This window comes from Carassius carassius, chromosome 20 (assembly GCF_963082965.1).
Source record: "Carassius carassius chromosome 20, fCarCar2.1, whole genome shotgun sequence".
Lineage (NCBI taxonomy): Eukaryota > Metazoa > Chordata > Actinopteri > Cypriniformes > Cyprinidae > Carassius > Carassius carassius.
The window spans coordinates 17,605,779-17,621,820 of record NC_081774.1 but is presented as its reverse complement, the minus strand read 5'-3'; the positions used below and the strand labels follow the sequence as shown (position 1 = coordinate 17,621,820).

Below are 16,042 nucleotides of genomic sequence, written 5' to 3'. Positions count from 1 at the left end.
GGTCTGGCACACTGATGTATCAGTGCAGCTGTCTGTGGTTATATGCATAAGTGCTTCAGAGTTGTTCATTGCTTTCCCCTTTCTGTCCAATCTATTTTGAGAACCAAAGGCTTTGTTGTATCTCTTTCCATTTTATACATATACTGTAGCGCTTCCCTGTCAGACACTTAAAGCCTTCAATCCCTACTGTAATGTAGCTTATGCAGTCAAGTTATGCTCAGTGCATTGAGCTCATCATGCTCATATTTAGTATTAGAGTTTAAAGTGCTATATGTTTGAGGCACAGCTACAAATGAGCTTGAGAAACTCCCATATACACTGAAGGATCACTGTGTACCTTTTGATAAATATAACCTATAACATTTTTAATAAAATAAATCTCAGGGATACAAATGTTAGATTTTTTTGTATAATGTGTGGTCAAATTTATAATACAGTAAATGTATGTAATGTTACTTAATATACATGAAATAAAATTTCCAAAAGAGCACATAGCTTGGATTCTACCATTACAGTCCTGGTCAGAATTGTTGGTACCCTTGGTAAATAGCATCAAAAAAGGCTGTAAAAATAAATCTGCATTGTTTTTCCATTTGATCCTTACAAAAAAAAAAAGATTTAACAAAATCGAATTATTGTTACCCTTAGAAATTCTAGAGTAAACTAACAATATAAAGTATATTTTCTTTTATATTTACCTTTTTTAGCACACCGGGGTGACTAGCAGCATGAAATTATCCAGCCATGACCTTTCTATTTCTCAGGAGAATAAATATTCAATTATTCAATAAATATGAGGTTATATGAAGGACAAATCCCTTAATAATTCATCTCAATGAAAAAAAAACAAAGAATATAGTTAAGAGAAAGATAGTTTAGCTTCAGAAATTAGAAAGTGGCTGTAAGAAAAAAGCTAAAGCATTGAAAATCCCCATTTACACATTCAGGGCAATAATGAAAAATTTTCAATCAAAAGAAAATCTTTGAGAAAATAAATCTGTCTGGAAGAGGACCTGATTCTATATTGTCTTAATGCAAATGGAGGAGAGTTTAGGCCCTTTCGCACCACTTTAGTTCCAGAAATAAATGTACAGTACTAAAGTATTGGGACGATTTTGCGCTAACTATTACTCGGTACAATTTAAAGGGTTGCATTCGCACCGACCGTGTGTACTAGGATGTGACGTAAGCCGGTCGACAGCGATATCATTTGACTGTCAATGCTAGAAATCTTATAATGGGCCAAGGTTGGATCTTACAACATGACAATGTTCCAAAAACAAACAGCAAATTCAAAACAAAAATGAATCACTGCGCACAAAACAAATATTCTGCCAGGGCCATTCTAGTCTTCTTTAGAAAATGAGTGTGGTGAAATGAGAGAAGCTGCATCAACATGGAGCTGTGAATCTGAAGGGTCTGGAGAGATTCTGGATGATGGAATGGTCTCTTGTCAGATGTTCTCCAAACACGTCAGGCATTGTGAAGACTCAAGAGCTGTTATCTTGGCAAAAACACGTAAAAGAAAAGTGTTGAACAAAAGGGTACCATTAATTATGGCCAATGTATATTAGAGAAATACATTTCATAATGAGATTCTCCCCATTTTAAAATTTTCATTCTCCAATGAAAGGTTAGATTTTTGTAATTTTTGCAAATGACAGATCAAATGGATAAATGTTGCAGATTTATTTTCACAGCCCTTACCAAGGGTACCAACAATTCTGACCATGACTGTATGATGTGGCAACTTGGAACAAATAAAAGTAGCACAGTAATCTCCATATACACACACACACACAACAACAGACTAGATGCAGAGTGACTTTATTTCATGAAAGTGTGGGAAGCAAAAAACAGTCCAAGAGTACAGATCAATTAGGTGAAAAAAGCTCAATGTGGGTGCTACCACACAAAAATAAGAACAAAACAAAGTAGGCACACCACAGCTCCAGAGATATATTTAATTATATTCTCAACACAGGTGACGTTTCGAGCTTAAATGCTCTCCATCAGACAGTCTAATGTTTTGATCTTATGAAAGTGAGGGAACACAATAGTGTAGAGAAAGGCAAAGGAAAGGCGATTTCAGAGGATTTCCAGGACTTCATTCTTCATCAAACCCTTTCTGTGAGAGAAAAATGTTTACAAAGGAAACAGTAGGCATTAGTTAATAGGGAAGGTATTATGAAATACTGAATTTTCTTTTAATAAACCAAATATGACTTGTGAGCCTGCAGGTAAAATATTTGTGCCCAGTCAGATGCTATCTAGAATTAGACTGCCCCTCCCTGTAATAAATGCCTACCACTGACTAGCAATAGGAAATCAAGGTGCCTGTCTGACATATTGGCTATAAAAAGAGTCGGATATGTCCAATGCAAACTGAAATCAAGCAACTTTTAGCTTTTTAACATTTTAATTAATGATTAATTAATTGTGTGCAATATACCTTTGGCCCCACATCACGACTTTTGGCACGTAGTTTGTTCACTTGAGATTCAGCAACATCAGCCCTTTCCTCTGCTTCATCTAGTTCATGCTGCAGCTTACGGAATTTGCCAAGGTGAATGTTTGCCTGTTCTTCCTATTAGAGGAGGTTAACATGACACATAAGGCACCCATACACTTTAGACAATACCATCCACACCAATCTCTGAATTTCACCATCACTTACAGCTTCCTCTGCAGCTTTTTTGTAAGCTTTGACTTTCGTTTGCAGCTTATCAACCAAATCCTGAAGACGGGCTACGTTTTTACGGTCCTCTTCAGTCTAGGTTCATACAACTAAAGATTAATCTGGCGTACGTTTATTAAACATTTTCTCACGTAGTCTTAAATCGTATACCACCTGATATGTAAGTTCTTTGATGCGCCGTTCATATTTACGGATTCCCTTAATAGATTCACTGCTTTTCTTCTGTTCAGCTTCAACTTCACATTCCAGCTCTCTGACCTAGGAGTAATACAGTAGGAGTGCATTAGACATGGCTTTATTTATTTTGTCTTAAATGAGCAAGAAGTGGACTGTGAACTCACCCTAGCCTCGAGTTTCTGGACTTGTTTCTTTCCTCCTTTCATAGCAATTTGTTCTGCTTCATCCAGGCGGTGCTGTAGGTCCTTAATGGTCTGCTCCATGTTCTTCTTCATGCGCTCCAGGTGAGCACTTGTGTCCTGCTCCTTCTTCAACTCCTCAGCCATCATGGCCGCATCAGTTATGGCTTTCTTAGCCTTTTCCTCTGCATTCCTGCATTCTTGCACTGCCTCTTCCACCTCACTCTGAAGCTGGGTTATGTCAGTCTCCAGTTTCTTTTTCTGGTTTATGAGACTGGTGTTCTATAAAATTTTAAATTTTGTATGTTTGTGTTACAGGGACCATTTATAATATAACCTTACAACAAACATTCATAAAGACTTTTCACGATTTACCTGAGAATGCAAAAGCTGTACTCTCTCAGTGACATCCAGCAGCTCTTGCTCAGAAAGTTTGCGTCCACGATCTGTTTGTTCCAGAACAGCCCTAAGCTCCTCCAGTTCAGCCTGAAGCAAGGTATTACGTCTCTCTACAATGGCAATGTTCTCCTTCAGATCATCATTGGCCCGAAGAGAGTCATCCAGCTGAAGCTGGGAGTCCTACAAAATTTTTCATTAAGGGAAGTCAAGGTTTTATATATGTATATAAAAGAAGTGAATTATGTAATAGTAACACATTTGTTTTACCTTTAGATGGGCCTGAACAGACTTGAGTTGTTTTTGAGCCTCGGCTGCCTGTCTGTTAGCCTGGCTCAACTGGATTTCCATTTCATTTAGATCTCCTTCCATCTTCTTCTTTATCCTGAGAGCTTCATTCCTGCTACGTGTTTCAGACTCCAAAGCACTTTGCAAGGTGTCTATGGTCCTCTGTAGGTTTCTCTTAGATTGCTCCATTTCTTCATCTTTCTCAGACAGTTTGCGCTCAATGTCGATCTTTATTTGGTTAAATTCTAGCTGGGTCCTAAGGATTTTACCCTCCTCATGCTCCAGAGAGCCCTGTAATAAACAGAATAAGCTTCCTCGTGTTATTATTGCACTTATTTTCATCTCAATTTTTGTGGCTACACCCGTACCTCAGCCTCTTCCAGAGCAGCTTGTATCTCAGCCTTTTCTTGTTCCAGCTGCTTACGAACCTTCTCCAACTCATGGATTGTCTTCCCACTCTCACCAAGCTGTTCAGCCAGGTCAGAGATCTCCTCTATAAGAAAAAATAGCATTACCATTTCGACATTATCATTCCATTATCATACATAATTGTAATTTTGTCCAAGTATGCAAAACAGCAATGAAGAAACCTTGCAGAATCTTGTTCTCTCGCTTCATGGTCTCCAGGTGATCCAGAGATTCCTCATAGGAGTTCTTCAGCTTGAACAGTTCTGTGCTCAAAGATCTGGCTTCCTTCTGAGAGCTCTCCAGTTCACACTGAGACTCCTCATATTTCTGCTTCCATTCAGATAAGACCTAAAAAGAAAATTTTGTTAAATTACTTTTTTATAATAATTTTTTTTTTTTTAAATTTTTTATCTTAAATAAAAGTTAATTATACATCCAGTTGTTTTGTTTTATAATTCTGACAATTTTACTATTAATCTAAAATGTGTAAAAAAAAAAAATATATATATATATATATATATATATATATATATATATATGTATATATATATGGAGAGCGTGATTTCACCAAGTACAACATGTTCCTGCATAAACATTCCAATTAACCAATCAGAATTGAGATATAACATTTCAGGATTTTTCTGTTTATGGCTTACAATCAGGGTTAGTTGCTTCTTCACCCTTGTTAATCAGCTATCATTTCCCACTGATTTTAGGAATAAATTATGGGTAGGGTAAGGTTTAGGGGTAGGGATTGGGATTGGGCAAAGTCTATATTTTTGGACAATAATATTGATCTAGTATCATCAAAATATGTTGATCCAGGAACATGTCTTACTTTACAAAATCACTGTGAATATATATATATATATATATATATATATATATATATATATAGAGTAAGTAACTTTTGACTGGTATATATTCATAAATGTTATATATTTATAAATCTCTAATTGGATGAATTCATACAATTATCAGTCTTGCATAAATGTTGTCTTAGTCTCGTTTAAATACTACCTTGTCAAAGTTTCTTTGTTTCTTGTCTAAAGCTGCAGCAGCAGAGTTGGCTCTCTCCACGTCCACCATCAAATCTTCAATTTCATTCTGAAGTCTGTGTTTAGTCTTTTCAAGGGAAGAGCATTTAGCATTTACTGCCTCCACAGCCTCCTCAGCCTCCTGCAAACGCTGAGCTAGCTTCTTCCTGCATGGAAGTAATTAAAAGAAAAGACTTTTGAAAAGTAGAACTTGAAGTTCACAAATACCTGGCAGAAAATATATATAGATCGACAAAGGAAGCAGAAGATTTATAGATCGACACAGGAATCAGAATTATGGGGCATACAATGCTGGGTCTTTTTGTGTGGGTCCCAATATCCAGTACATTAATGTCCACAGAGATATAATGGTTTCACATCTTACTTGGCTTCCTCCAGTTCTTCCGTTCTCTGTATGGCATCAGTTTCATACTTGGTTCTCCACTGAGCCACCTCAGTGTTGGCTTTCGACATGCTTCTCTGTAGCTCTGCCTTGGCCTCCTGCTCCTCTTCATACTGCTCTCTGAGCAGATCTGTGTCATGACGAGCTGACTGCAGTGCATGGGCTAGAGCATTCTTCGCCTGGGAAAGATATGTTTGGTTACTTTGTTTTATTAGATTACAAATGATAAGTAGTAGAAATATAGGAGAAGTGGACAAGTAGGTTACCTTATTTTCCTCATCTAACTGCCTTTTTAGGTCCTCCAATTGTTGACTAAAGGAGTTCTTACCCCTTGTCAGCTGAGAGATTAATGATTCCTTTTCTTCTAACTGTCTTGCATATTCATCTAATGTATTGAACAGATTGGGCAAAAAAAAATTGTTGTTATCATACAATATACCATTTTATAGTTATGACAAAATTGTTGATTTACCATTTTCTGCCTGAAGTTTTGCCTTCTGGGTTGTAAATTCATTGATACACCTTTGATTTTCCTCACACTGGTTTCGGAGTTCATTCATTTGATCTTCCAGAGTTCTATTAACTTTCTCCATGTTGGTCTATTTAAAAAAATGCATTAATATAGACTTAACACAGGATTTGTTTTTTTTTTTTAATTTGTTTTTTTTTCATGAAGATAAACCTTTTTCACCTTGGACTTGACAATTTGCTCCATGCTGGAGACCACATCATCCAGCTCCAGCCTGAGTTCACTTTTTTCCTTTTCAAGCTTTTGCTTGACTCTCTGCAAATTGTCTATCTGCTCTCCAAGTTCAGCCACGCTGTCAGCTTGTTTCTTCCTCAGTGCGGCGGCAGTGGCCTCGTGTTGTAGAGTGGCCTCTTCAAGGTCTCTCCGAACTTTCTGAAACTCTGCCTCTCTTTTCTTGTTCATCTCAATCTGAGCAGCTGTAGCTCCTCCAGCCTCCTCCAGTCTCTCACTGATCTCCTCCAGCTCTCTGGCTAAATCTGCTCTTTGTTTCTCCACCTTGGCTCTAGCAGCTCTTTCTGCCTCAAGCTCTTCTTCTAGCTCCTCAACTCGAGCCTAGCACAAACCAGAAGTTGAGTTTTTTTTCCATTCCAAAATGAACAGTGCACTGATAATCAGAAGAGATCATTAAGGATGATCAGATAAAATACCTGCAGCTCCTTGAGTTTCTTTTGTAGTTGTATAATTATGTTTTGCTCATCGTCAATTTTACTGTTGAGCTGACTGATTTCAAAGTCTTTTCTGAAAATGAAATTATGACCTTTATATCATTAGCATATTCAAACATCTAAAACAACAGTAATGTGCTAATAAAGCAGTTGGTCTTACTTCTTTAGTCGTTCTTCCAGCTGCTGTTTGTCATTTTCGAGGTCCATTAAGCTCTCCTGGGTTAACTTCAAGTCCCCTTCAAGCTTCCTCTTGGCTCTTTCTAGATCCATTCGAATTTTCTTTTCTTGCTCTAGAGATCCCTCAAGCTAACAGATTTAACCAAAAAGCTTAATCTGCTGCAACAAATGTGCTCCAACAACAACAAAATTTTACTTAATAATAATTACTTACATCATCCACTTGTTGCTCTAGCTTTACTTTGGCTTTGGTGAGGGTGTTGACTTTGTCCTCCTCACTTTGCAGGTCATCCAGTGTCTGCTGATGAGCTTCTTGCAAGGCTTTTTTCTCTTTTGTTAGCTTGGCAATTATATCATCTAAAGCTGCCATTTCCTCTGTCAGGTTCTTTACCTGTGTTTATAAAGCTAATATTAGTTAAACGTTTTATGAGAGATAGACTTTCCTTTTCACAGTTAATTGCAGTTTGTATTAAACCTTGTTCTCAGTAGCATGCTTCTCTTTCTCCACTTTAGCCAGAGTCAGCTCCAGATCATCAATATCTTTCTTTAGCTCTGAGCACTCATCCTCCAGCTTTCTCTTCTTAGCTGTCAGCTCTGCGTTCATCTCCTCTTCATCCTCAAGTCGCTCTGTGAGCTCTTTGGTTTTTGCCTCAAGCTGGATCTTGTTTTTGATCAGACCTTCACACCTCTCTTCAGCATCACAGAGATTGTCTTGTTCCTGTTTGCATTGAAAAGATACAAAAGATTCATGCGAAAAAAAGGATGCATATTAACTTTTTATCTTTTATTTTATGAATGAAGTTTTACAAGCATACCGCCTGAACTTGAAGTTGGAGGTCATTCTTTTCTTGAAGAAGAGTAACCATTTTTTCCTCTAGTTCTTTTCTACGAGCCTCAGACTTTGCATAGGCTTCCTTAAGCTTCAAGAACTCCTCTTTCATATTGGCCATTTCCTTTTCTGCTTCAGCGGATCTCAGTAATGGTTTAATTTTAAAGAAGAGTTTCATCCAGGGCCAATTCTTGACACTCATGAATGCACGTACATTCCACTGAATCACAAGCAAGGCATCCCTTTTTTTTATTTGTGGAGAATGCATAAAAAATACAATCAAACATCACATATAAACCCACAATGCCAGGTTAAGTATAAAGTAATATAATGTATGGGATAGTTGTTACCTGCGTTCTACCATCTTTTGGTATTCAACCCTTGAAAGAAGACCTCGAGATCTAGCTTGAATTCCAGTGATTATTTTTGATAGACGCTCATCTCTCATCTCCTCAAGCTGGCCTAAAAGACCAGCCTTAAAAAATACCTGGAATAATAATGGACGTTAAATTCACAACCTGTTGTTCTTTCACAGCATTTTATCACATTCCCAGAAGGTGGCCAAGACTTACCTTAGTGTGTCCAAACCTGTACTGCTGGTGGTCTATCTCAAGAGAACTCAACAGTTTCTCTGCTCCTTTCTTGCTGTCTATGAACTGTCCCTCAGGGATAGCTGCAGGGTTTAATATCCGATATCTGTAGAATCACAGAAAGTAGTATTTAAAAATAAAACAAGCAGGTTTTGCAGTAACGTCTAGTCATTTTCTTCTTCACTTGTTTTCTTGGTACCTTTGTTTGAAGTCTCCATACAGGATTCTGTTGGGAAATCCTTTTCTGCAAATCCTGATGCCCTCTAGTACACCGTTACAGCGAAGTTGATGCATGACCAAAGGGTTCTCCATCGCCCCAGGGGTCTTTGTCTCATTGGGGATGATGCACCTTACAAAGTGAGGATGAGTTGATCTCAGGTTTGTCATTAGCTTGTTGAGATTCTCCTGTAAGGAAACACGTGTGTATTAGCACATTTGACTAGGACATACCAAATAGTTTTAGAGATTTTAGATATTGGCAGGCTTTGACACACCCTGTGAAGTGCAGACACTGTCTGGAAGGATGACCCTTTCTTCTTCTTTTCTTTTTTCCCACTTGCACTGTCAGCCATGGCTGGACAAAATATAAATCAAAGGTTTGCATTTTTGTAAATTGGGAGTCATTTATAAAGGTTTAAGGATAGAGCTTAAATACCACAAAATATCCTTGACACAGTGTGGACACTTCTGCTTTATAGCTTGATTTTGACTCATCACATTAATTCACATTACTTCAAATTTAAAGTTTCACTTTTTTGTTAAGACATAACAAGCACACCTGACTCCGCGCTTGCATAGTTGGCAAATAGAACAGCCAACAACTTCAGTGAGGATTTCTGGTACAGTCCAACCACAGTTTCATTGAGGGGGTCCTTATTCTTTACTAGCCAGTTGTTGATGTTGTAGTCCACTGTACCAGCATAGTGAACCAAGGCAAAGTGAGCCTCTGGCTTCCCTCTCACTATCCTGGGTTTCTGGAAATTGCTTGATTTCCCAAGGTGGTTGTCATAAAGCTTTGCTTTAAATGTTGCATCACTGGCTTTGGGAAACATGCACTCCTCTTCAAGGATGGACATGATGCCCATAGGCTAAGGGTAAAGGAATATGGAGAAATGAAGTTAAAGAAACGCATATATAATTTAATTGTAACGCTTGTTGTTTAAATTTGCCTACTCACTTTCTCAATGAGATCAATGCAGGCCTGTAAGTCCATGCCAAAGTCAATGAACACCCATTCAATCCCTTCTTTCTTGTACTCTTCTTGTTCCAGCACAAACATGTGATGGTTGAAAAACTGTTGCAGTTTCTCATTGGTAAAGTTGATGCAGAGTTGCTCAAAGGTGTTGAACTGTAAATTAATTTGCAAAAGTATTAGTTTTATGCATTGAAAATATAGACACTTGAAATGCTGAAGTGTAATTAATTGTGTGTTAAGCTAAACATTCAGTTCTCACTTCAAAGATCTCAAAGCCAGCAATGTCCAGCACTCCAATAAAGTATTGGCGAGGCTGCTTTGTCTCCAGAGACTGATTGATTCTCATCACCATCCAGAGAAACATTCTCTCATACACTGCTTTTGATAAGGCACCAACAGCATAGTTTACCTGCAATAATCAGTGCATGACAGTTTTGTTTGATTGCTTTTTCATTCTCTCATTGTTGTCAGCTTGAATTGTGCTTTAATACCTGCTGGACAGTTTGTCCCTTGGTGACCCACTCATTTCCAACTTTGACCCTTGGATGACATAGACCCTTGATGAGGTCAGCAGAATTCAGACCCATCAGATATGCTGATTTGTCAGCGTCTGTAAATCAAGATTCCTTATGTAAAGCATTATTGAAATACAGCTGTTCACAGTAGTGATGCCATTTGACTTTCCTGCGAGCTTCCATTCCTTACCTTCAGTCCCATCAGCTTCTGCTTGTTCCTCTCGCTGCTTCTGCTTGAACTTCATGTTGCCATAATGCATAATGGCTCCAGTTAGCTTGTACACAGAGTTCTTTTCATCTTGTGTGAAGCCCAGTACATCAAAGGCACTCTGTGAAAGTAGAAAACTTGGGTATTTGACTGCCTTAAAGCATGACATATTACTATTATCTGGCCAAAGATCATCATGGTTTTTTACCAGCTACTCACATCGGTTGCCATTAACTCTTCAGCATCATCAATGGAAGGAACTGTGGTCTCTCCCTGAGAGATGAATGTGTAGTCATAGGGATTTGATGTCACTAGTAACATCTCTGTTTATACAGTTTCAGCAGAAGAGAGAAAGTAAAAGATTACAAGTTCATGTTTTGTATTTGAGTATCTGAGGTTTCATAATTTGCTCACCAAGGATCTCAGGTTTTTTGTTGGATAAGATTTGATAGAATATGTGATAGTCTCTCTCAGCCTTTAACTGAAAGATCACACGGGACTTCTCCAGGAGATCTAAGCGGATAGAAAGAACATAGTTTTATGAAGTAGTACACATTAATCTATTATTTGCATTTTCACTTGTTTGTAAAGACAGAGCAAAGACATACATGTTTCAATGTCAGCAGATGCCAGTTTCCCCCTTGTATCAAAGTGAATTCGAATAAATTTTCCCTAAAAAAGATATGTAGAAGAGCCGGTTTAGCCATCTTACACAATGTTGCATAAAATTTACTATGCTCAGCTATTTTGATTTACTATACATTCTCTTACAAATCTTGAGGAGTTGTCATTCCTGATGGTCTTAGCATTACCAAAGGCCTCCAAGGCAGGGTTTGCCTGGATGATTTGATCCTCCAGGGTCCCCTAGATGAGGAGATCAAATCACAAAAGAAGGTGAAACATTTATAAAACAGGTTGGATTAAAAGCTTATTCAACACATTTATTTTTGTCCCTTCATTAACGTAGAACCTTGTTCTGAGCAGATGCGTCCTTCTTCCCCCCACTTGCTGCAATGCTGGCAAAGTACTGAATGACTCTTTTAGTGTTCACAGTCTTCCCAGCTCCAGACTCTCCCCTAAAGTCATAAAAACAGTATTATGGTGAGAAATGTATGACATGACCATGATGTCCGTATCTGAATGAATGTGTTCTAAATTTGCAGGGTGTAGAGGCCGATTTTTTTGTTCTTTTCCTTACTAAAGCCTAGTAATATAACAGTTTTAGGTCCACTTTCATTGTATGGACAAGAGACAGCTAGACTTTCTACAAGAACTCTTTGTAGAAGTAGTAACCATATGGGTTTCATTGACAAGTAGATAAGTAAATTTCACTATTTTTATTTTTGAGCAAACTATCCCTTTAATACATTGCTAAAACACTACTAAATCTCTGTAAATTTACTCAAAAATTAATAATGTTTTGCATGCATTGCATGTTTGGTATGTTTTGTCACTTACGTGATAAGAATAGACTGGTTTTCTCTGTCTGTACGGAATAACAGAAATATACAGTTTTATTTATCACTGTTTATTTTATTATTTTTGTATTTTATTATTTTTCTTTGATTTGGTTATTTTGAGAGTATCACCTGTCAGCATGTACTGGTAGGCGTTATCAGAGATGGAATAGATGTGCGGAGGAGCTTCACTCCTCTTCTTTCCTCTATAGGCTATAACCACCTCCTGGTTGTACACTGGCAGCCATTTGTAAGGGTTGACAGTGACACAGAACAGCCCTGAGTAGGTCTGTAGAACAGAAACGTTAGTAGAGTTTTCATCTAAAGGTAAAGCTTTGGTTTCAAAGAAGAAGCTGAGACTCCTGTACACTCACATAGATCATCCATGCTGCATAGCGCTCTTTGAGATTATAAAGCACAGCTGGCTCATGGAGAAAGGTCAGCATTGCCATGTCTTCAATTTTATCAAATTTGGGGGGATTCTGTTGCAGAACATCACTCTCTTTGACAGCGATAGTCTGTACAAACAAAGGAAAAGGTTTAAAGCAGGTTTTCCAACCGAACACCCCAGAATTGCAGGAGGACTGTGAAATTGTCAATAACAAATTCAACTGAATGAAAATGTAAATTTTATTAAACAAATGTATTTTTAAAAAATCTAAACATTTGATCTTATTTCATTTCAAATAACATGAGATGCTGTCAAATTAATACAAAAAATAAGAATTAAATATTTAATAAAAATGAATCATTAATATGAAAATTATGCAAAAGTTGGTGTTGCTTACTGTCATGCGGTCTTGGTTGCAGTAATGAGCGCACAAAGAAGGAGTGGAAGAAAATGAGTTTTTAATGAATAAACACCGACCATTTAAATTAACATTAATCCAGGACAAAGGAGAACAGAACAGGCTCAAACTCAAATAGGGCAGATAACAAGGGTCAGACAGGTGAGGAGGATGACTAATAACAAGAGACAGGTGATTTACTAATAATGATAAAAGAAACTGGAAGGAACAAATAAGGACAGATAGGAACTAAACAGGAACACACATGGAACAGATATCACCGGGCATGCGCCCTGGAGGCTGGAGCAGGACAGGAGCAGGGCGGAGACAGGGAGAGCCTCCAGGGCAGATCAGGGAGCGCCGGGAGCCATGGCAGAGCAGGAGACTCAGGAGGCCATGGCAGCTCCTCTATGGCCTTAGCCATCTCAGCCACAGGTATATGGGCCCGCTAAAAACATGTTCTTGTGGGGGGGGGGGGGGGGGTGCTCTGAAGGAGCAGGCACTTGAGGGCGCTTTCGAGGAGCGGGCTCTGGAGGGTGCTTTCGAGGAGCGGGTTCTGGAGGGTGCTTTCGAGTCACCCTGGAGGAGCGGGCACTTGAGGGCACTCCGGAGGGTGCTTTCGAGGAGCGGGCTCTGGAGGGCACTTTTTGTGAAACGGGCTCTAGAGGGCACTTTCGAGGAGCGGGCTCAGGAGAGAGGATGGGGCAGAGAACTCCGACCGTCCTGCCGCAAACGAAATAGCCGGTACTCAGCAGCAATCATCTTTATCTGTTTGTGGGTCTCGTTTTCTGTCATGCGGTCGTGGTTGTAGTAATGAGCGCACGAAGAAGGAGTGGAAGAAAAGGAGTTTTTAATGAACATTAACACACATAGACCATTTGAATTAACATTAATCCAGGACAAAGGAGAACAGAACGGGCTCAAATCAAATGGGGCAGATAACAAGGGTCAGACAGGTGAGGAGAATGACTAATATCAAGGAACAAATGATAATGGTAAAAGGAACTGGAAGGACGTGACACTCACTTCAGTCTTTCTCAATCTGGTTTAGATGATGTTTTACTTCACTGTACAATGTTCAGCAAATATTGACTATTTTGTTCATCTGTTCAATGCATTTTTCATTATGTAGACTATTTTAAGAATTCGAGAACTTAAGACTCCTTAAAAATGCAACCATTAAGTGGTCAAACTTTCTCAGAAACTTTTGTGTTGTCATTTTTCATAAGTTCATAACAGATTGAAAGTTGAGTTATTTTTGCACTGACCTTCCCTCCTTGTGTCTCCACAGTGACTTTGTCACCCTCTCGACTTGTGATGGTGGCTTTAACAAACTCCTCCACTGGATCCGGAACAAAGCATTCCTTCTTTAAGTCAAAGAGTTTAGTTTGCGCCTCTAGACGCTCCCTTTCAGACTTTCGCAGGTAAGGGGCTGCGGCCCCAAAAACCGCCATTTCAGCATCACCCATAGTTAACCTTCAATTGTAAAAAAAATAAATAAATAAAAAAATAAAAAAAAAGAACTTGTAGTTATGCAACAAGTGCTTGCATGACTAATATAAATTACCGAGTAGCTTATTGACAGATAGCAGACGCTAATGAAGGCTCCAGGTGCTTGTGATTCCACCTAAAATACAGAAAAAATATACCAATAAACTATACGTAATGATACATTTTTCATAGAAACTTAACAACAATAGCACAATAGTTAGGAAAACACATACATACAAAAAAAGCCCCACTGGGACCAATGGACAGGTTGCTGAGATTCAGCACAACAGCAGAGATGGGATTTATAACCTCGATTGCCCTAACCCTATAAGGCCAAAGACAGCTGACCTGTGAGCCCCCCTTCTGGCATAAGCACATCAAACACACTAAAACAAGCCAATCTTTAGGTGCCCTGGCACTTAGAGGTACACCATTGTGACAGTTCGGGCTGATGGCCAGGAATGCTGAATATCTTTCATGTGAGTCACTGGAATAATTGTTCTCTAATGATTCTTTGGCCCTTCACCTATCACTCACTCATTTATTTATCTAGGCCCCTCTCTTATCTGTAATTTTGTTATGGTCCAGACCGGGACACTGTGTTTTGGAGGTGTGGGGGTCTGGCCTTTTCTCAGGTTCAGAATCCATTATGCTGATACTGTGGTTAAATCAAGCCAAGTGCTTTAGTCTTGTAGTTTTTATCCATCCCCTCTTGTGCCCTACCCTGTCACCTGAACAGGCCCAGCATTAGTTTAAGATTGCTTTACTCCAGAGAATTCAAGCTCATACAGACACATCCAAACACGTGGCACAATGTCCAAGGTCACATTTACTGCTCTATTTACAGTGCATTACGACTAAAACCAAATTGCCAAATTAACATTTTATGGTACTACACAGTAGTAACTGAATTCCTTTCATTATAAGAGATAAAATGTAAAGTGAATTGGCCATGTAGGAAGATAAATTGGAATTACATCTAATATCTTTTTTTGTGTTTGAAGGTGAGTAAATGATGACCAATAACCATCTTAATTTAACATTTTAATTAGATTTACATATCAAATCATGAATGGACACTGTTGAAAAGTTGGAGGTCAGTACTTTTATTTTTTAAGGAATTTAAACTTTCATTCAGGAAGGATGCATTAAATTGATCAGTGACAGTCAAGACATTTCAAATAAGTATTTAAAACTTTCTATTAATCAAAGACTCCTAAAAAAGAAATCAACTGTTGTCAACATTGATAATAATAAACAATGTTTATTGAGCACCAAATTAGCATATTAGAATGATTTCTGAAAAATCATGTGACGCTGAAGACTACACTAATTGCAGCTGAAAATTCAGCTTTGTCATCACAGGAATGAACCACTTTTTATAAAAAATTAATTACGGATTTATTTTTATTTTTTTATAATATTTCATATTATAAAATGAATAAAAATGATATTACTGTACTGTTTTACTGTATTTGTTATTAAAATAAATGCCCTGGTGAGCATAAGATACTTTAAAACAAAACTAAAAATCTAAACTAAAAATAGAATAAGATTCTGTTTTGACATGACAAAATCCAGCATCCTAAATAGCAATACCATTGCCTTTAGCACTGTTTTGTACTGATACTGGAAAGTAAGCTATGATATAGTTCCAGGGACATGGCAGCAGGCAGGGCTGCTGATGGTTCTTGTTAGACGTCACTAATGCAGCAGATTCCCAGCCAACTTGGTATATTCACCAGAGAGACTTTTCAACACCTTGGTGATGTTCCTGTCACTCCAGAGCAGAGGTAATGACATTTATTATGGCTAAACTTATATCAGCATTATGTGGGATTAATCTGTTGACTACTGGATAGAAATTGTAATAATAAAAATGTGAATAATACAGTTATTTAACCAATACTGGAAATCCATCACAACCATCTCTTATACAGATAAATAAGACTTTACCATGAGATTAAGGCATTATTAAACTTTTTATAATTCTTTTTTTCCCTATAATTTAT

At 38.0% G+C, this 16,042-nt stretch overlaps 1 protein-coding gene across 1 annotated transcript; it reads right to left on the bottom strand.

The window, feature by feature from the left end:
• Positions 1-1,811: 1,811 nt before the first annotated feature.
• On the bottom strand, positions 1,812-14,332 carry myh7l (myosin heavy chain 7-like). The gene is made up of 39 exons (XM_059501968.1): positions 14,264-14,332; positions 14,107-14,166; positions 13,808-14,015; positions 12,126-12,269; positions 11,884-12,040; positions 11,753-11,780; positions 11,265-11,370; positions 11,066-11,158; positions 10,903-10,966; positions 10,709-10,807; positions 10,514-10,617; positions 10,277-10,415; positions 10,063-10,181; positions 9,831-9,980; positions 9,554-9,724; positions 9,155-9,464; positions 8,871-8,950; positions 8,576-8,781; positions 8,359-8,482; positions 8,137-8,273; positions 7,773-8,028; positions 7,433-7,675; positions 7,172-7,348; positions 6,941-7,086; positions 6,763-6,853; positions 6,278-6,667; positions 6,059-6,185; positions 5,853-5,971; positions 5,569-5,765; positions 5,167-5,350; positions 4,329-4,494; positions 4,107-4,231; positions 3,721-4,029; positions 3,430-3,633; positions 3,040-3,336; positions 2,852-2,956; positions 2,678-2,773; positions 2,453-2,587; positions 1,812-2,128 (listed from the first exon to the last, which is right to left on the bottom strand). The coding sequence occupies exons 3-39, from the start codon at positions 14,006-14,008 to the stop codon at positions 2,108-2,110; spliced, it is 5,820 nt and encodes a 1,939-aa protein (XP_059357951.1). The 5' UTR covers positions 14,009-14,015; positions 14,107-14,166; positions 14,264-14,332; the 3' UTR covers positions 1,812-2,107.
• Positions 14,333-16,042: the final 1,710 nt, after the last annotated feature.

Bases quoted from the DNA above. Each gene is read 5' to 3' on its own strand.
- myh7l (XM_059501968.1), bottom strand. From the start codon at position 14,008: ATGGGTGATGCTGAAATGGCGGTTTTTGGGGCCGCAGCCCCTTACCTG. The intron at 9,465-9,553 runs GTGAGTAGGCAA...CTTTACCCTTAG, and splicing joins GCATTGATCTCATTGAGAAA to CCTATGGGCATCATGTCCAT. The intron at 8,029-8,136 runs GTAACAACTATC...AATAAAAAAAAG, and splicing joins CAAAAGATGGTAGAACGCAG to GGATGCCTTGCTTGTGATTC.